The sequence below is a fragment of the Taeniopygia guttata genome, chromosome 7 (assembly GCF_048771995.1).
Source record: "Taeniopygia guttata chromosome 7, bTaeGut7.mat, whole genome shotgun sequence".
Taxonomy (NCBI): domain Eukaryota; kingdom Metazoa; phylum Chordata; class Aves; order Passeriformes; family Estrildidae; genus Taeniopygia; species Taeniopygia guttata.
The window spans coordinates 18,437,453-18,456,283 of NC_133032.1; the positions used below are offsets into that span (position 1 = coordinate 18,437,453).

At 43.7% G+C, this 18,831-nt stretch overlaps 1 protein-coding gene and 1 long non-coding RNA gene across 2 annotated transcripts in view; one reads left to right on the forward strand and one right to left on the reverse strand.

Annotated features, from left to right (window-relative positions):
* The window catches only part of LOC115495979 (uncharacterized), a 114,187-nt gene extending 100,775 nt beyond the window's left edge, over positions 1–13,412 (forward strand). The window contains exons 3-4 of the long non-coding RNA XR_012057002.1: positions 3,352–3,495; positions 8,995–13,412. This is a non-coding gene — a long non-coding RNA (uncharacterized lncRNA). The remainder of the gene's footprint in view (positions 1–3,351; positions 3,496–8,994) is intronic.
* PDE11A (phosphodiesterase 11A) overlaps positions 1–14,846 on the reverse strand; it is a 111,294-nt gene extending 96,448 nt beyond the window's left edge. Inside the window, exons 1-2 of the mRNA XM_072932296.1 lie at positions 13,372–14,846; positions 1,202–1,360 (exon numbers count right to left, since the gene is read on the reverse strand). Of these exons, the coding sequence (XP_072788397.1) occupies positions 1,202–1,360; positions 13,372–14,175 (963 nt within the window). The 5' untranslated portion in view covers positions 14,176–14,846. The remainder of the gene's footprint in view (positions 1–1,201; positions 1,361–13,371) is intronic.
* Between the last annotated feature and the right edge of the window lie 3,985 nt (positions 14,847–18,831).

The window sequence follows — 18,831 nt, forward strand, 5'->3', positions numbered from 1 at the left end:
AGGGAAGGTTTAATTTGCATTTAGCTACCCGTTGAGGCATACATTGATAATAAATCAATATTCAACATCCAGGATTCTCAAGAATCAAAAGTAACTCAGAAGCAATGGTTACACAAGTTTAGATAGCTTCTAAAGAAGGAATTTAAGAACCACTGGATAACTTCAGATAAAGTACCATGTGGAAATTGGGATTTATATTTAAAGTTAGTTATTCAATCTAAATCACTATGCTAAATCAGTTACACAAACACTTTGCAGAAATAAAAACCGAAAGGTAATTGTCTGTATTTTTTTTAAGTGGGTGTATAACATTAACTGCATCTGAATCAATATAGAACTTTTTGGAGGAAAAGTCTGCCTCTAACTACACTTCCACAAAAATGAGATTCAACACTGTTTCAATACACAGAAGAGTAGTTCCCTATTACATGCTTAAAGGAGATTCCATTTCTCTCTCCTGGGCTGACAGAGTTGCAGTTCTGTTCCTCCCCAGTTTGCTGCCCTCTACCATTCTCTTCCCCAGTCACATTTTGGCTTCCTGCACATTTTCCCTCCAAGGTTTGCCTTCATCAGCAGCATTTCCTATTTCCCCTGTCTTTAATTCAAGTCCCTTCTTTGCAGATACTTCTACTTTCCTGCCTTTTAAGCTTACTTTACTCTCCAAATTCCACTTTAGATACACATACCTGGTGTTCCTTCCCATTCTCTTTGTCCTTAAGTATTTGCAAGTCTCAAATATTTTAGAATAACAGATTTGTATATGCATAATTTCCTCTAAAATAAAATTTCTCTTGCATATGATACAGGCATTTATTCCATGGAAAGTATTAAGAGAAGATCTTGATTTTTCGAGTCAGCAAGCTTAGGAGTATCTCTGTGATAATTTCCTTCCAAACAAATTCTTACAAATGAAGTTTTCAAAAATAAAAAAAGTCTTCCTACTAAGGTCTACTACATAAAAAAGGTCTGCATAAGATTAACAGAGGAACTCAGACATTTAGAGAATTTTGTTTTTTCTTTCTTATTTCTATTACATTTTCTATTGAAAACAACAAAAATGTACGCTTTGTTATGCACTTCCAGAAAAACAGCATAAACACAAATGATGTGCTATTTACTAATTTAGATTAAGTTTCTTTAGACAAGTCTGCTGAATTAGAGAAAAAAATTAGAAAGCATGCAAAAGTAAAGGTAACCTTACCTTTTCATCATCATCAGAAAAAGGGGCACCTCCTGGAGTCTTATTTATTGCTTGGGCTACACCAATAATCTCTCCGTCACTATTTCTTATGGGCATGCACAAGAGTGACTTTGTCTTGTATCCAGTCAGTTTGTCAATCTCATCATTAAAGCGTCGATCCTTCAAAAGGAAATAAGGAAACATGAACATACATTTCATATGTGTAAGCATTCTTCAGACAGCAAAGTACTTTTGTCAATGTTTGATATGGTATTTTTCAGTAGCATTAGGCTGTTGTTTCTCTGTTATCAGCCCATTATTAGCTGTTTTATCTCACTTTTCTCAGGGGATCAGTAAAAGATTTACCGTTACATAATCATATTCACTGACATTTCTACCTCAATAAGAAGAATGTCAGCAGAGACTGATATCTGCCATGAGTAATGTGAGCATACATGCACATGTCTGCTAGGCCCTGCTGCCATTTCACACCATATTCTGTAGAGGCTCATGATGTCTCTCTCAAGTAAATGGAGACTCTTTTTGGCCCATTTCTGTCTGTTCAAGTATGACAGGTTATGTGGACTGGATCCAGTACAAACACGTTCCCAAAGAAATGAAGTCAAAACTTCAGCTCTTTCTGGAAAGCAAAGTACAGGAATGCCCCTGTTCGAAAAAGGCACTGTGCAGCAATCCATTCTCTGGAACAGTAAAGCCCAAATTGCAGATCATAAAGTACCTCAAAGGAGGATGAAAACTTAAGAGGTAGTGCTGACTATCACTTTTGTTCATCTTGGTGGAGCATAGTCTTCAACAGCTCTTCTATCAGCCAGAGAGGAAATTACTGCTTTTCACTGGCAGCAGCTCTGTTCCTCTGTTCACCCTTCCTAGGGGTGAAGTTAGCATTGTGCTGCAGGCAATAGTTAAAGCCAGCTCAGACTCTCCTAACATAAGGGAACTAAGCCGCTGTACAAAACTAGGCACAACTTTTTGTTTTCAATAGTTTAAACAATATTGACTGTGAAATAATGGCCATATTTGTCTCAAGTCATGAAAACAATCCACACCGTCCTTAATTTGGTTGTGATGAGCAATTCAATAATTTTTACTGATACTAAAAACTGACAACTTTTTTTTCTTGACAAATTTTTATCTATTTCCCTGTTGTAAATTCCACATGCTACAGAAATAGTCTCTTTACTTTGAGACATGATTTAGAAATGATCTATTTTTACCCATTATAAAGATTAATATATACATTTGGCTACTTTATTACTTACCACACATTTTCCAACATCTAAACCAGAAGGAACTAACACCAAATGTACCCAACAACTTCTTTGGGAGAGCCACAACTGCCATGATGGATGCTTTTTAATAACAGCATCAAGGATGCAGATCTGCCTGATCTTGTGATCTTTCCATATGCTTCTGAACACTTTTATATCGAGTTCAATAGAAGCTGAACTGTACTGCATCATAGAGAATCCTGCCTAGAAAGATACAGCTCTTCTACAAGAGAAGAAGGGAAAATGTGGTGCAATTATCACACAGTAGGCTTCACTAATGAATAAATTAAATATTTCTTCCAGTACTTCCTGGTAATGTCTGAGCTACTATTTAGAATACTTGCTGTTGCTGAAATATTGACATTTTTTGCTACTGAAGAGGCAATCCCTGCTCTACTAATTTTGTACCAAACAAAGCAGAGTACATGGGGAGAACACTGAAATAAAATAACACTTGAGTAGCAATACTGGTGTTGATTGACACCTAGTGGGTCTTACAAAGAAGTAAACTTTCAAGGGGCAGTTTAGCTGAAAAAACCAAAACAGCTGTCGGTCACACCAAAAGTGAGTTGAGATTTTCTCATCTGAGTACACTCCATGCATGTTGTATATGTAGTCATTGCCTTTCCAACAGGCCTCAAGCTTAACACAGAAAGTGCTGTTTGATCTGCAGGGTGTGCTGGCACACAGGACAGGGGCTGAATGAGATGCACACTGCACAGCTGGCAGAGTTAGCAATAGATGTAATGACCAGCTGTGGAGCCACTGCTCCTTCAGGGATGCTATGGAGTAGCAGAGACACTAGGGGCATTAGCAGCCTGAAAAGTGTTGGTATTTCCTTTAATGTACAGCTCGTTCCTGCTGCATTGCTTCTATTTTCAGGCAGATCATGGAAATTTTCTGTTTGTCTCTCTCCCTGGAACCTCCACCCTAGGAGGAAGAAGGGTATCAGATTATATCCACTGATGCTAGAGAACTGGATGACATTTTTCAAAATGGTGTTACATCTTGGAGCCGAAACTAAAGGTACAGTAGTCTAAGAAAATTAATGCATTTAATTAGAAAAATGAGGCACTATTGACAAAAACTCAGTAACTTGGTAAAAGCTGAGAATCATCAAGATGTGAAGTGAACCTACCCCTACTCTTTCGTGGAAAAGCATGCCAGACTTTCATTTGGGCGACATTTGAATAAGTGATGAGGAGAGACATATAAGTGAACAAAAATAAAATGCTGTTCCTGGCAACACTGATATTGTTGAACCATGCAATATGCACAGAAAACAGTGACTAAATGACCGGCATTATGTTCCAAACCTCTTATCCCCACACTCTCTTCTTTCTTTAGTTTTTGTCATAATAGGACATAAATGACAAGATCTAAGAGAGTGGTTTTACTGAGTTTAACAATACCAGTAAAAACTTTAATGCCCAGGTATGAGCTGTGATGGCCAAGAATGACAATATTTATACCCCACTCTCCTCACAGGGTAGCAACCTAGAGCAAAGAGGCCTGTTTAGCAGCTGACAACAAAGCTGGTAAATCAGAGAGAAGTTCTGTCAGACTGCAAACATTTTGAGATATACACTGTATTATCCCATATGTTGGAACAGCCTGCAACACAACAGGGTCTCATTTGCACCAGAGCCCTGGGCAGTAAGGAGTCCCAGTGTTTATGACAGCAATACAGCATTTGCTTTTAAGTTTTTTACAATTAAGACATATTCAGAAATCGGGGGCAGACTAGATAAAAGCTTTTGAGAGAGACTTCACATAATTGTAATTGTACTTACAGTATTTTCATACAAGAATACTCATTAATTGAGGCCTTCCACTGACTGTTTAAAGAATTACTAAATACTGCTTTGGTTCTATATAATGAGTTTTCTACACAGAGATATTAAAAATGTGGAGGCTGAGACATTTTTAACTGGAATTTCTCATCTGCCATCAAGGAAAAGTTACTCTGTAGGACAAATCCTATCCTAGCCTTAAGAATATTTACTGATTGTCAGTGTTGCCCTGTGAAAGGTGAAATAAAGACATAGAAGAGAGCAAGTGTGATCCATCAATCCAAGTGCTGGTAATCCAGTTACCTGCATAGGAACAGTGTAGTCCCAGGTTTTTGGATATATTTGAAGATTGCCAGTGAATGAGAACAGACAAATATCTTCACGGTTTTATTCCGTAGAAGACCAGATTAAGGTACAGAAAGTTTTTTTTCCATTAGGGTTGTAGAATCATATATTATCAGAGTCTCAACTTTCAGCTAAAATTTTGGCTTCTGAGCAGTTTTACCAACTGCTTTTCAGTGTTGATTTTCAGTTAAAGTTGGCAGTGCATACATTGTTAGCAAACATACAAGTTCCACTGAGCTTTTCTGGTTTTTTCAACATAGGATAACTCTTCAAACTTGAAAATATGTCTTTCTATAACCTTATTGAAACCAGTAAATTTTATCATTACTACCATGATTTAGAACAAAAGGGAAAAGTATAACCCTAACCAAAGTTAGCTAAGAATCAAATATTACAATGGAGGATGAAACTCGCTTGATAACATTTCCAGGAATTAAGTCTTCATGATGAAGCCATTTCCTCTTTTGTCAGTATCTAAGGAAAAGTGTTTAATCTAGTGAAATGCACCAAATGCCTCAGCCAAAGCTGACAGCTAAAAGAGAAAGATATTTTTGATTTTATTATTTGAAAACACCTTTCAAATCTTTTCATGACACAGAAGAGAACACTACAAAAATATTCGATTGGCCTGGCCAATTATATTTTACCATTTACAGCACCATTTTTTGCTGTTGCTTTGTTTTTTTTAAGAAAAGGGCTCTATTTAAAAAAATGCACACAAAGTTGCGTCAAAATTTCCTGGATTGTACTGTATTTAAGTTCCTAATTAAGTTGCTAAGATGCATAAAAAATAACTAATGCAAGTGTTATGACAGCATAGTTAATACCTAAGTATTGCTGCATGAGTACCAAACTGCATGAGATAGACAAGTTTGAGTGAATTAATAGAAAGCCAAGAGCCTTTACAAAATTAAAGAAACTGAAGCTGGAAGATTTCATAACTCAATTCACTTTCCTAATCACACTTCCTGTAAGTATAATACGTAAGCTTTTATAGAAAGAAAAAAAGAGCAAGAAAGCTAAAAGAGCAATCTAAAAGACAGCAAGTTCTCTATATTCAAAGCATAGCATTAAAAAAGATAAATAAAAATAAAAAAATTAGGGCATGCAGTCTGTTCTAGATACACTTTTCTAAAAATCACATATGGTGCAAATTACATTGTGAATAAACAGGAAACAAAACCCAAGCAATAAACTGCTAAAGGAGATAAGGGGAAACCTTGTAGACAAGAAACTCACATACAAAACACAAGTAATAAAGCAATCTCTGACAAGACTTCCATGTAAGGACTGCTGCAGCTATTCCTGTCATCTCCCCCAAAATCCCTAAATCCCCAGAGACAAAGGCAGCAGGAGAACAAACTAGTACCAGGCAGCAGCATTGCAAACCTAATTCTACCAAATAAATAACCACAGTCCAGTTATATTGTGACTATTTATACAGTGACAGCAGTATTTCTCATAGGAAAAAAAATTACTACAACAGATAGGACACATGAAACAGCTCAGCCAACTCTTATTTCTTTACTCCCAAAACAATTCTTATAAAAGGAGACAACATTGATCCTCAAAAGTTTTTAAGTTCCAGATTTAATACTAAGACCATATATAGTCTGAATTTATAAAGTAGCTTACTTTGTAAAAACAGAAAAGGTGTTGATTTGCAACAATGCCATATAAAACTTTTATGGTGTTTTTTTTTCCCCTGCATATGTCAGGAGTTTGGGGCTTTGTTTAGTTTGATTGGTGGGAGTGTCTCATATGACTTATGAGCCTTCTTTCTGAGTATTTTTTCTTTCTGAGTAATGTCCATTAGTTTGACAATGGACATTAGTAACAATGCATGTTTTTATAATTATAACTTGCACAAAATTAATGTGAAAAAATTAATATAATAGTCTTAAACAGGAAGAAAAGACTTTATAAGCACTAGCAAGTCTGCAAACATGATTGCCTAGCTAATAAGCATAATTACAGCTCATGCTTCATAGTCTGAACTGATCAGCAGTAGGGGTCAGAAAATATTTCTCTGTAGGACATTAAGCTATATCCATCACATAAGGATTTTGTTTTGTTCCTTCAAAACAAACTCCAGAGAAATGACCAATAGCACAACAGTGAGTCAAGCTGTGGCCTTACATACAGCAGATTCTGTGCACTTCCAGTCTGACTGTATCACTATTAAATAAATTGTTTACGAAGAAAAATATTTTCCCTCTAATTTTCAATATTTAGAGTTGACATCTGTGGTGGTTCTCCCTCCCCTCCTGTACCAGCCCTGACTGATGTCCCACTGGGCACCAGCTATAACCATGCCCATGTTCCCAGGGCTTAGTGCTGACCTCCTAAATATTAATGATTCTTTATACAAGACACATGGCTTTAGAAAGCTAATACTCTCTGAGCAAGGAAACCAACAAGACTCCTGGGTTTATCAACAGAAATCTGCACCTGCTGGAGATTACTCAGGGGGGCAACACAGTTTCAAGTGTTCCAGCAGCAGTCTCCTTGTGACAGAGTAGCAGCGTTTGTTATTGACAGAGCAGCACTCATGTTGAAGTGTGCACTCTAGAGACATGAAGCTCAGACTGCACAGTGTTGCTGTTGCCCTGTTAACACGTAACTCCCGAGCCATTACTTTAGTTTTTTTTTTCATAGTTTGCCAATAGGGTTATTTTAGAAAAGTAAAACAAATTAACTTGCATAATGATGCATGTATACTTCTTAAATTTGTTATTCTATAGAAAAGCTATGCAATAGCATACAACTGGAAATAACCAAAATGAAATATCCATTTGTTTTGAAAAACTGAAAGGCAATCAAGCAGAACATACAAAATCAATTACCACACAAAACTACAGCTTTACTCAGTCTTGTGCTTGTTACAGGACCTCAACTAAGATCTGAAGGGCCAAATCCTGCAGTTTTTTCTCCTTGTCACTGACTTGCTTTCATCAAATATATCTACTACTTTCTCAAGAGGAACTATAGGGCACAGAATGTCACCAGTTTCACATCTGTTCTACAAAGACATTTTAGAATGTCTGAGGCAAAAAATTCTGTACTCTTCAGATGGATGGATTGGCTGAGCAACAAACCAGTTAATGTCTATCAGCTTATCAAAAAGAAAACCACTCCAGCTCTCCAAAAAATTTTTCCTGCCAAAGCTCTGCAGGGCCAGCAGCACAGGGACCTGCTGCAGGAGTGAGAGCTGGGGATTAGTACAGGGACTTGTGACAAAGAAGCCCCACCTGGGCACCCTGAGCACAGCCACTGCTGGCCCACCTACTGCTCATCCCAAATATCTCAGCAGCAGGTCCACAGAGCACACCTGGGGCAGCAAGCAGCTGGTGAGGATCCAGGGAGGAATGACAGCAGCCCTAGGGGCCAGGCCACTGCCTGCCTGGTGGGGAGGCAGCTCACCTGCTCACACAAGTTGGAGGGAAGGTGTGACTCCTCACCGTGCCGAGGGCTGCCACCTGCAGTGTTTGCTGCACTGCACAGCCCTGTCTGTCCTGGGGATCCACAGCAGCACGGGGACATGAAACAATTGAGCCTTTGCTTTGGACAAGTGTCCCTGGTGTCAGCCACAAGATCCTGCCCCTGGCAGCATCTCCAGAGAGTCGTGGTGGACCTGGGAAGGTCTTAGGATGTCGAACACATCAGTCAGAAACTGCTCCTGGAGAAGACTTATGGAGTGAGGGAGGTGACAGAGACATCCTCAGCTACTGCCCTGAGGGCTCCCTGCCTTTCCTTTCCAGGACCTGCCCCCTGTGGAAAGATCCCTCCCTCCCAGGCCAGCACCACTGTGACATGAAGCATGAAGGCCATGTTCACAGCCAGTGGGCTCAGACACAGGGATAATTTCAACACCTCTTCACCAATTTATGGACTTGTACTTAAAATCTCAAGTTTTCCTAAATTTTGCATGATGGGCTGGAGTGTCCTTCTGTGCAAAGCACATCAGAGCATCTTAGTCTTTACTGTTGCAGTTATTCCCTGCCTTTCCCATGGTAATTCCTAGTCATATTTAATGTATAGCAAAGAAAATCTGGTTTTTTCTTTTTTTTTTTTCCGTATTACATGGAAATTTTAAAAACCACTGTGTATTCTGCTTGCCACGTCTTACAATCTTTATTCTCTTAAGAGCAACCTCTTTCCTTGTTAAGAGTCAACACTGAAATTCGTAGAGCTGTTGGTGCCACTGTCCAATGCTGCTGAGTAGAACTAAGCGCTGCCCACTTTCAGAGCTGAACCTCCCAGGGTTTTAGCTCTTTAACTGCTCTCTGAAACTGGGAGAGCTCTGCTGTTAATACTGCTAAGGACAAGCAGCTACCCTGTGTAAGGAAACGTGGCTCATGCCTCTTCTTGACCTTTTGCACCACAGGCAGCCCCACAGGGCCCTCCCAGGCTCGAAGGTGTGCATCTCTGAACAGCAGCTCTGCAATGCTGTCCTGGCACAGCTGGAGACGCCAAATGCTCAGAGCTCACCAGGAGGGCCTGAAAAAGATGATGCCCATGCCTGTACCTAGGTATTGAAGGATGTTTGAAACTTGTGCATTGACTGTGTTACATTTGGCCTCAGCTTGAAAGAGGTAACAGGAAAGTCCCATACAAAGAGAGCTCAGTTTGTGTTTTACTTTCCTTATTTCAGTTGCAGTAATGTGCTTATATTTTCTTTTTGAGGACTTGAGCTATATTGAAAAATAATTGGTCATATTTTATGGCACTTTCTCTAACTTACAAAACTCATGCCTTAGCATGACTCCATTTAATATTTCTCTATGCTACATGCATTAAAACATCCATCTGGTAAGCCATTTTTGTCTTATGTCTTTTAAAGCTACTTTTAAAATTCCGAAGTTAACATAAGATTGCAGAAACTTGATTCTGCTGACACTGGAAAATGGCAGAACACATATTTCACCACTTTCTGATATATGCTTACTATTCTAGAGGGTAATATTTTTTTCCACTAGTTAGAAGGTAGAGAGGTAAATTTGGTATGCTAATAAATTGTTGCCTAATTTTTGCACAGCTAATGGTATAACAATAACCAAACATTACTTGTAATTTAAAATGTTTATTGTTTAAATACTGCTCTAAGAGATGGAACAACATTTAAATTATAATTAATTTCAGCTAAACATCATGGATAAACTGTAAGAAGAATGGATGACATGAAAAAATCCACAGCTTCAAATGGGAAAAAACCTTAAATTTGAAAATAGCTTCTAAGAACTACAGATAATGGTCTCTGTCTGTGTACTTAAAATGGGCTTAATAGTCTTCATATAGGATGATGGAAGCTACACCTATTCTCTGTCAAAAGGCGCCTCAATGGACATTTAGCCCCCAAATTTACTTGCCAGTAAGATCTGATTCTTCTTCCAACATGTGTGCTCAAGATATAGTTAATTATTCCCATATGAAAAAGGAGTCAGAAATACTTCCCAAAATTTACATATGGGAGCATCCAAGGCCTTATTTTAGAACTTAAAGTGACTGAAAGTTTGATTTACAATTCAACAGGATTAATTTCAGGAGAAGCAGTTTTAGACTGGCTTCAAAATTAAAATGAAAGTATCTAATTGCTTTCCTTTTCTCAAATTCTCTGTACTGCTAACACTTGCATATCAAATCATGCATGTTGCAGCTAAAATTATAAACTCACTTTCATCAAATGACTTTTCAATGCAATAAATAAAGCTTTTAATGCCATGAATGAAATTGTGCAACTTTTGAATCAATTATGTAATATTCATCTGTACCTTTCCATAAATTATTTGTTGAATTCTCTATTGCTGCGAGCCTCCAAAAGTTTATTCAGTCAAAGCTGAACTTCATAAACTAAACTGCTGTGAGATCTTATATGGTCATTGATTAGTATTAAAAGAAGTTATTATTATACAGTCCTCAATATGTGATAATAATTCCAAACCTTTTATCTATGTATGTTTATTGAATTAAGAAAGATTGTTCACATGAGCAGATTATGAAAGTCCCATTTAACAGAAACAATCACCTGGACTGTGGAAAAGCCCCATCTAATAATTTTTTGTTGTATTTTTTCTTTTTAGAAGAATAAATGTGTAATTGAAATAGTATGCTGTCTCTGATAATGACACACCAGTCATTTACAAATACTTCCTGAAACAATCAGTCTGATGGGCACAGGGGACTGCCTGCATGAAACACATTACAAGACATGACAGCATTTAATTGTAATGTTGATTGCACTGAAGTTCCATTAATGTCAGTCATAGCTGACAGTACAAGCAGGCAACCCAATTTGTACTCAGTGGTAGAATTCCAAATGGTATTTGATCAGGCTCTGAGAAAAGACATGGTTGAATAACAATAAATTACCCAGTACAGTAAACTAACTAATTGATGATATAGAAAAATGTTTATCTAATTTAAATGTTTGTTAATTAAAAAAAAACAAGCAAAATAAGTTTAAATTAATCTAGAAGTTCCTCTGACCTTGTGTAAGGCCTTTTCTTGCCAAACAGCATCAGTGTAGAAACCCTCTTCAACGGACAAAAAAATGGTGCTCTTCTGTCACCCCTTTTCTTCAGCTCCACCTGACAAGAGTTCCTGGTGCTGCTGGTTTTTTATGTGACAGTTGATTAAACACTTTCATCATCAGTGGCAGAAAATAATATTATCATATTTATTAATTTTTAAAGTGCTCCATTGTGAGCACTACAACGATCTGAAATGGAACAGCAGTCACCTCTTCACACACAGGTACCTGGGCTTCCATAGATCTCTTTATACCATTTAATTAGAAATTACTCCTTTTGATGATGTACATTGGATGTATATCCTTGCCAAATAAGAGAAGATAAACTGTACTAACTCTGAAATATAACTGAAAGCAGGGCCCTGTTTTATTATCCAGCAAAACTTTCATTACAGTTGGAAGGTCTGAACTTTCATTTGCACTTAAAGCAAATCGAAGCAGCTCCATTGAAAGTTGGAAGTTGCATTTGATGTAATTACAGGATGGACTTGGATTAGAACTTGCCCATCTACTGCAACTAATGTACTTAGGGCTTAAAGATACAATGAATTGTATTATTTATGATATTTAAATTGATTTTGAATAAGAGCCAGACAAAAGTGTAACACAAATAGCACTGGGAATGGCAACTAGATGGATTGCTTTTCACTTTTCTCTGTGGATGAAACAGAAAATAAACTGTTCAAAGAAGCTGGGCTTTTTCACAAGGAAGTGAACACAAAATGAACAAATACTGAAGAAAAAATTTAAAAATAAAACTATATACGTCCCTAGGACTAGAAAACAATGCCCTTTCAGTGGCATTCTCGCATCCAAAAAAAGAGTGTCTGGAGCTATCCAGAGTTTAGAAAGAGGGATCAAGTTCCTTCCTAGCCAAACTCAGATATCCTTTATCTGTTTAGCAAGCTGGGACTATTGAGAACATACTGCTTCACCTACAACAGCAGCTATTCTGGGAATTGTGCAGTTCTACAAGTGAAAGTAACAATATCATATTGCAAGAAAAAGTGTGTAATGCAGAACAGGGAAAAAAATAAAGGAAGAAAGTTGAATTTTTTTTCAAAGGTGATCCAATACTCATTTTAGTCTGAGCCTTTTTACCATTCCCTTTAAAATGTGTGGGTTGGGAACCTCTGTCAGTCTGGATCTGTGTGGTTCCTAGAATTTTTCAAATATTGATTGACAAATAAATAAATATTCAGCCCCAAATGCATATACTCCAGTCCTTCTTCTGTATTTAAAACCCAGAAACAACCAAATCTTATTTTTCAAGTTTTTTCCTTGTAGTCTGCTGCAAAGCATCATCAGTTTTTTAATGTTTATTCTTTTTGTTATTATTGTAGGTTAAAATAAGACACTGGACAATGTTTACTACTAAAATTCTTTGAGATATACATCTCCCACCTTTCTCAAGTGTACCAAAATCCTAACTGAGAAAACGTGTCACTTTGTGATTCTTCATTTTGTCAAGAACCTTCAATTGCTGATAGTGTCTTACACAAATAAACACTAGAAACAGACCCCCGAAAGAGAGGTAAATTTCAAGCTAGGAAACTGAAGGCTCTGCTCTACATTGACACATTCGGGCAAAGGCTCTTCTGTCCCTGCTGAAGCCAGGGGTCGATGTCTGCCTTGAAGCCAGAACTACATTTTCACAATTCACACTGAAGCCTCTAAAGAAGTAAAAGGTGGGAAAAGTCTATGCTGGAGAATAAGAGGACACTGGCTATATGACTACTAGGAATGTGTTTGAAAACACATACCATGTGGGCTGAGTGGGCATATGCAAAGGTGAAAATATATGCTCTTTTAAAAGCAATGAGATTTTCTTCAGCAGCGGAGAGCCAGGGAACATTGAGACAGAAATTTAAGAACACCATCACTGGGACTGTCACGAGCATTTTTTTTTAAACTTTTCTTCAGCCGGTTCCACAACATGCTTTAGAAACACACGAAGCGCGTATCGCTCCTGCGAAATCCAGACCACTGCTGTGCCACTGTGGGGCCCCTTCCAGCCCCATCGGCCGCCCAGGCGGGGCTTCCCCTCCCGCTTTCCCCGGCGTCCCCCGGCCCTCGCCCCGCGCCCACGGCGGCGCTCCCGGCCGGGCCGCCCCGGGCGAGGCTGCGGCGGGAGGGACGCCCGGGGGAGGCAGGGCCGGGCCGGGCCGGGCCACCGGGGGCTGCTCGGTCCGCGCCTCCGCCGCCGCGGGCCGGGGGAGCCCGCCCGGCTCCTACCTGGTAGGCATCGGGAATGTTGACCGTCTCTCCGTGCTCCGCCACGTAGCCGATGATGCCCTTGCCCCAGGGCACCTGCACCTCGTTGCTGTCCTCGCTGGAGCCGCAAGGCAGCAGCGGGGTGCCGGCGTGCACGTCGAAGAACTTGGACACCAGGGTCTTCTTGCCGGAGGAGGTCCCCTCGACGAGGAAGAGGGATCCCCGGTCCGCGTCCACCATGAGGCAGACGAAGATGAGGATCTTGTAGCTGAGGCTGGTGAGGTCCAGGTCATTGGAGATGTCCTTGACCAGTTCCAGGAAGAACTGGCGCTCGTTGTGCTCCTTGAGGTAGCGCTTGTAGTCGAGGGCGGTGGGGGGGTACTGGGGCAGGCTGACGCGGGACTCCAGCAGGGCGCTGAGGATGTGTGCGGTGGTGGGGGGCAAGGAGCTGGCCTTCCGCAGCAGCGCCCGCCGCCGCACGCTGCTCAGCGGCTCCTGCGCCCGGGCGTGCACATGCTCGTCGTAGGTGAGGTTGACGTGGATAGCTTTGGAGCGGGCGAAGCTCTTCCGCAGCTCCTTCTGGGACGCTCGGCGCTGCAGCCCCCCGGGGCCGGGGCCGGGGCCGCCGGGGCCGCCCGCGCTCCCCCAGCTGCCGCCGGGGCCGTCGCTGCTCCGCCGCTCTTCCGAAGGGCCGCCAGCGGGGGCGGCAGGCGCTTTAGGGAGCGAGTTCTTCCTCTGCAGCCACTTCTCCACCAGCTCCGGGTGCCTCTCTAGGAAACTTTCCACCGCCGCCACGTCGAGGCCGGCATCGCCGGCGGCTGCCATGGTGCCGGCGGCGGGGGCGGCTCAGGCCGCGGGAGCTCCCGCGCTGGCCATGCCCCGCCGCCGCCACGTGCCGCTGCTGCCGCCCCGACGGCCGCCCCGGGGCACGGGGGATGCCGGCAGCCCCGGCGAGGGGCCGCTTCTGCCCCTAGCCCGGGCTCCCCCGCAGCGGAGCGCCTTCTTCTCACCTTCTGCTTTCACCCGCGACCTCCTTTTCCTGCCCACCACTCTTTATTATCATTAATTGTAGTATTTGTATTTTTCTAGATATTTTTTGTGCTTCCCGGTCTTCAGCCTTTCTCCAGCTCTGACCTCGGTTCCCGGTTCTGGGCCGCTCCCCTGCTGAGTCGGGCAGGCGGTGCAGCCGCACCTCTGGAGATGCTCCGGGAGCGCTCGGGCAAACCTCTTCTGCCAAGTGCTGTCAGTGCTGGCGGCGGCTCCTGCGTAAGCCAGCCGGCAGACCACTGAGAAGGAGGGAGGGGAGGACGCGTGAGCCGAGTGGGGGGGCAGGCGGGGAGGAGGGAGGGCTGGCGGGAGTGCCGGCAAAGCCCGCTGCGGTGGGGGGGCACTGCCGCCCGCCTGGCAGCAGCCGCCTCGGCAGGGCGGGCGGGGCGCGCAGCGTCCCCCGGCGGGAGGACCCCCGGCAGTGGGGGGCTGTGCTAGGGAGTTTCATTCAACAACATCGGGGGGAAAAGGAGGGGCCTTTTGTCTGTGATGCTCGTTCGGGGAGGGGACGAATCCCGCCGCGGCCCCCGCCCGCCGTCCGCGAGAGAGGCAGCGGGAGGCAATGGGAGCGCTCCCGTTAAGGAGCTCCCATTTATACTATTGTCTGAGCTGCTTCAGTACTTCAGGTGACGAGCAGAAAAACGGAGCCCTTCCAAGAATCCTGAGTGAATTCCGTTTCTTGAATGACTGAGTTGATTTGCGGATAGCCTCACCCGTGCGGAGCCCCGGCTCTGCCCGGCGCGCACGGCTCCCGCGGGGTGTGCAGGGCACAGCGGGCTCTGCCCGCCCGGAGCCACCCGGGGCTTTCTGCCGCAAGCCGCTGCTCCCCGGGGCGGGAGCGGGCGCGCCCAGGCGGTCCTGGGTGTCCGCTCGGGCATCCCCGGCTGCCAGACGGAAAGCGACCGTACCCACCGCCGGCAGACGGACAAGGGTTATTTTTATGCGCACGTGGAGCACTTTTCATTGCTATATCAATGCCTACGCATAAACGATTAAAAAAACAAGTCATGGATCTTAACACGTGAAAATGTTTTTCATGCGCTCACCAAAGACTGAATGAAGGCGGCTTCAGAAATTCATGAATGGGAGCTCGGGTGGCTGGGAAAACACACGGGCAAATCTTCAACCAAACGAGATTCCGACCTGCCGAGGACCCTGTCCCTGCGGCTGGCCCTTACGGGGCGGGGTGCGGGCAGTGCTTGCAAGGAGAGGGAGCACTTTTGGGACACGTGTCGATAGCGCAGGCTGGTGCGTGGGCGTCAGAAGGGGAGGAAGGGCTACGTGTGTGTCCAGGAGGACCGCCGCGTCTCCCGCGGCAGTAGGGGTGACCCTCAGGGACTCCGTGTAGATGCTTCGGCTTGAGAAGCTCGAAGGCAGCTTACGAAGCCACAGACAAAGGATTTCGCCCCCCAGTCTCGGTGCCCGCGCCCTTGCAGGCTGAGCCGCAGTTCCCTCGCCGCCGCGGGTCCCGGGCCGCTGTGGCGGCAGGGCGCCGTGCTCGGCCCCGCTCTCGGCAGGGTTTCATACAGCTCTCGGACTCTCCCCGCCGCGCAGGGACGCTGCGGCAGGAGGACGGGCGCTCCATTGAGAAACCCCGGCGCCGCCGGCACACACCGGCACTAGGGCAGCGGGGGCGGCGCGCAGGCGCGGGCAGCCGGGGCGGGGGCGCAGCAGCCCCGGCAGCAGCCCCGGCCCTCGGGGCGGAGGAGGGAGCGGGAGCCAGCCGGGCCCCGGGCGGTGCGCGGCGGCGGGGAAAGGTCGCTCCCGGCCGCCGCACCGTGCCCCGCCCGACTTGCGGAGGGCGCCCGGCCGCAGAACGCGCGGCGAGTGGGCTGCGGGGCGAGGGGACGGAAAGCGCGGAGGTCGGAGGACGCGCTCTAGGGATTCGTCCCCGAGCTGCCCGCACCTCTAAAGAAGCCGAGCTCTTTCCATGCCTGGTATGACGAGGCAGCGTATCTCGGCCGGGCAAGGCTCTGTGAGCGTTTCCGAGCGCGCTGCCGGAGCTGTGACGCAAAGGGGTTCGCAGCCCTTCGGGCTGAGCCGCCGCTGCCTCAGCGCCGGTGGCGGCCGCGCCCCCGGAGTCCCCGAGCCCCCCGGGGCTGCCCCGAGCCCGAACTGCGTTTGCGGTTTTGCAGAGCTGGCACAAACACTCCACTTGCACAAAGAAATCGCATGAGCTGCTGGAGGCCAGCCGGGCTCTTACCCCCAGCTCTCAAGCGAGGAACTTGGGTGCGAAATAATTGTATGCAGATAATTTTTACCATCTTACCGTGGTAAGGTTTGGTTTGAGCACGCACACCAGTGTTTACTACAAAATGGCTACTATGTAGCATGTAAACACTAAAAGCAACTTAGTGTTTCTGTAAGCCTAGGTATAAACTAGGTCCTGGGATTCTACGCATAGGATTTGACTGCATCAGAAATCTGCATATTGACAATCTCTCAAATAGCAGTCAAGACTGAAGAAAGTAAAACTGTAGTTGTCTTCATTACATGGAATAAATAGTGAAAATTTTGCTGTAACAGTTTAATTGTAAAGAACTGTGGAACTTGAAATCCTTGGACAGATGAAATGTGACAAAGATGATCACACTGGTTTGACTGTTCTATAACTTGCACAGGCTTTGGACATGCTGTAAAAACCTGGATAAAACCTGGTTCAGAAGCTTGGCCTGGTGTGTGTTGATGGATGCTAGGAGAAAACCGGGGTCTCTGTTCTGTCTGCAGGGCGAGTTAAAGAAGCACAGTGTACACTAGGCTGCAGCCTTATTTGTTGTGGGAAGGCAAAAATAGGAAAATGGATTTTGTCAATGCCATGGGATTGTGCCGCTATTGTAATTTTATGGATATGCTGCAGTGAGGTACAAGCATTTTACATCTGATGCATCTGAGGTATGATGCACTTTTTGTCAGCAGGGGTGCACAATGCCAACTCAGACAGCAGTGCAGGCTTTAGGCAATTTCACCTGGTTTCCTCGGGTACAACATGCAGAAAAGCTCTAAGATGCCCTAAAAGAATCACAAGGAGAAATGTCAGTGCCTTTCTCAGGTGCAGTGTGTTTCTCTGTGGAATAGCACTCCTCAAAATGCGATTGGGAAAACCACTTGAGAAAATTTGGTCATTTGGGAGGATGCTTTATTACTCTAAGCAGTCTGAAAGAGGGAAGCAGTCCAGTAGTATCCAGGAGGATGGGATGATCCTTTTTGCATCATGGAGAGTTGCAGTTTTTTGTAGCATTTAATATACAACTCCTTACTGCTTCCAAACTATGTGAATATCTTTGTATCCCCAATAGGGAGAAGATACATATTTAATTTCATACTTTTTTTAAATGAGCATGAGATTGTCATTGAATTCCACAAGGCTGTGCTCCATTGAAGGGCATTAGAAAAAAGGCTGTCAAAAGCCAGTTCCTGGAATCTCTTGACAGAAGTTGAAAAACCATTATTGTTTCCTCCCAAACCTGCTAAAACCTGTCTTTTTCAACAGAAGCCTGCTCTTGTGTACTAAAGACTACTGCGATGACATAGTCACATTTCTCTTCTGTCCTTCAGAGCTGACTTTTCCCATTGTCTAAAAATAGTTACTATATGCTGATGATGTGTTGAAGGAAATTCCTATAAAGTGAATATCACAAAACGCTTCCTAGAAATCATGGCGGGGGGAGAGGGGGGGAAAGCCACACAATTCTAAAGCACTTTAGTAACCAGAAAAAAACCAAAACAACCCAAAGCACAGGACACAGGACTGTGTATGTAATTAATACCTTGATTCAATTAATGTAATTTATATTCAAGTAATATAAAACAATGAAACCCACACAGAATATTTTTCTTTCGTATGTTTCACTGTTTTTCAAAACTTCTCTGTGACAAGCACAAGAAAAACCAACAGTCATAGTGTACTAGTAGGGGACGGTATTTAGTCAAGCAAAACAACTGCAGCACATCACGAAGCCAGTAGGGGGTAGTGACCAGCAAACAAAATCTAAAAGCTCTTCACAATCAGAAATTAAAATCTGCCCATTGGCACTAATGTTCTGGGAAAGATGTAAACTTTCTGACCTGGTGTACTGAGTATTGGAAATTGTACCAATATTTTAATACAGGGAATGTATGTCCCCTCCAACACTTTACTTATGTCACCTCTTAGTTTTGCCTTTGTTTTTGTTTGGATCTGAGTAAAAAAATCCTGCAGCTTGACCTGTTGTACAGCCAAATAAACTCCGAAGTTTTGGTCCTGTCTTGTGCTTTCCAACTTTTCCAACAGTGTGGCACTGATAATATTCCTGAATAGAGAACGTTACTTTCTTCAACACAGCCGCTTTAGATCTACGGAAAAAGAACCAGATGTTATCACGTCCTTCTACTTGACAACTGCATCTGCTTACGTGAAACAGAGGGGGGATTTCTGCGTATTTAATTTGCTTGTGA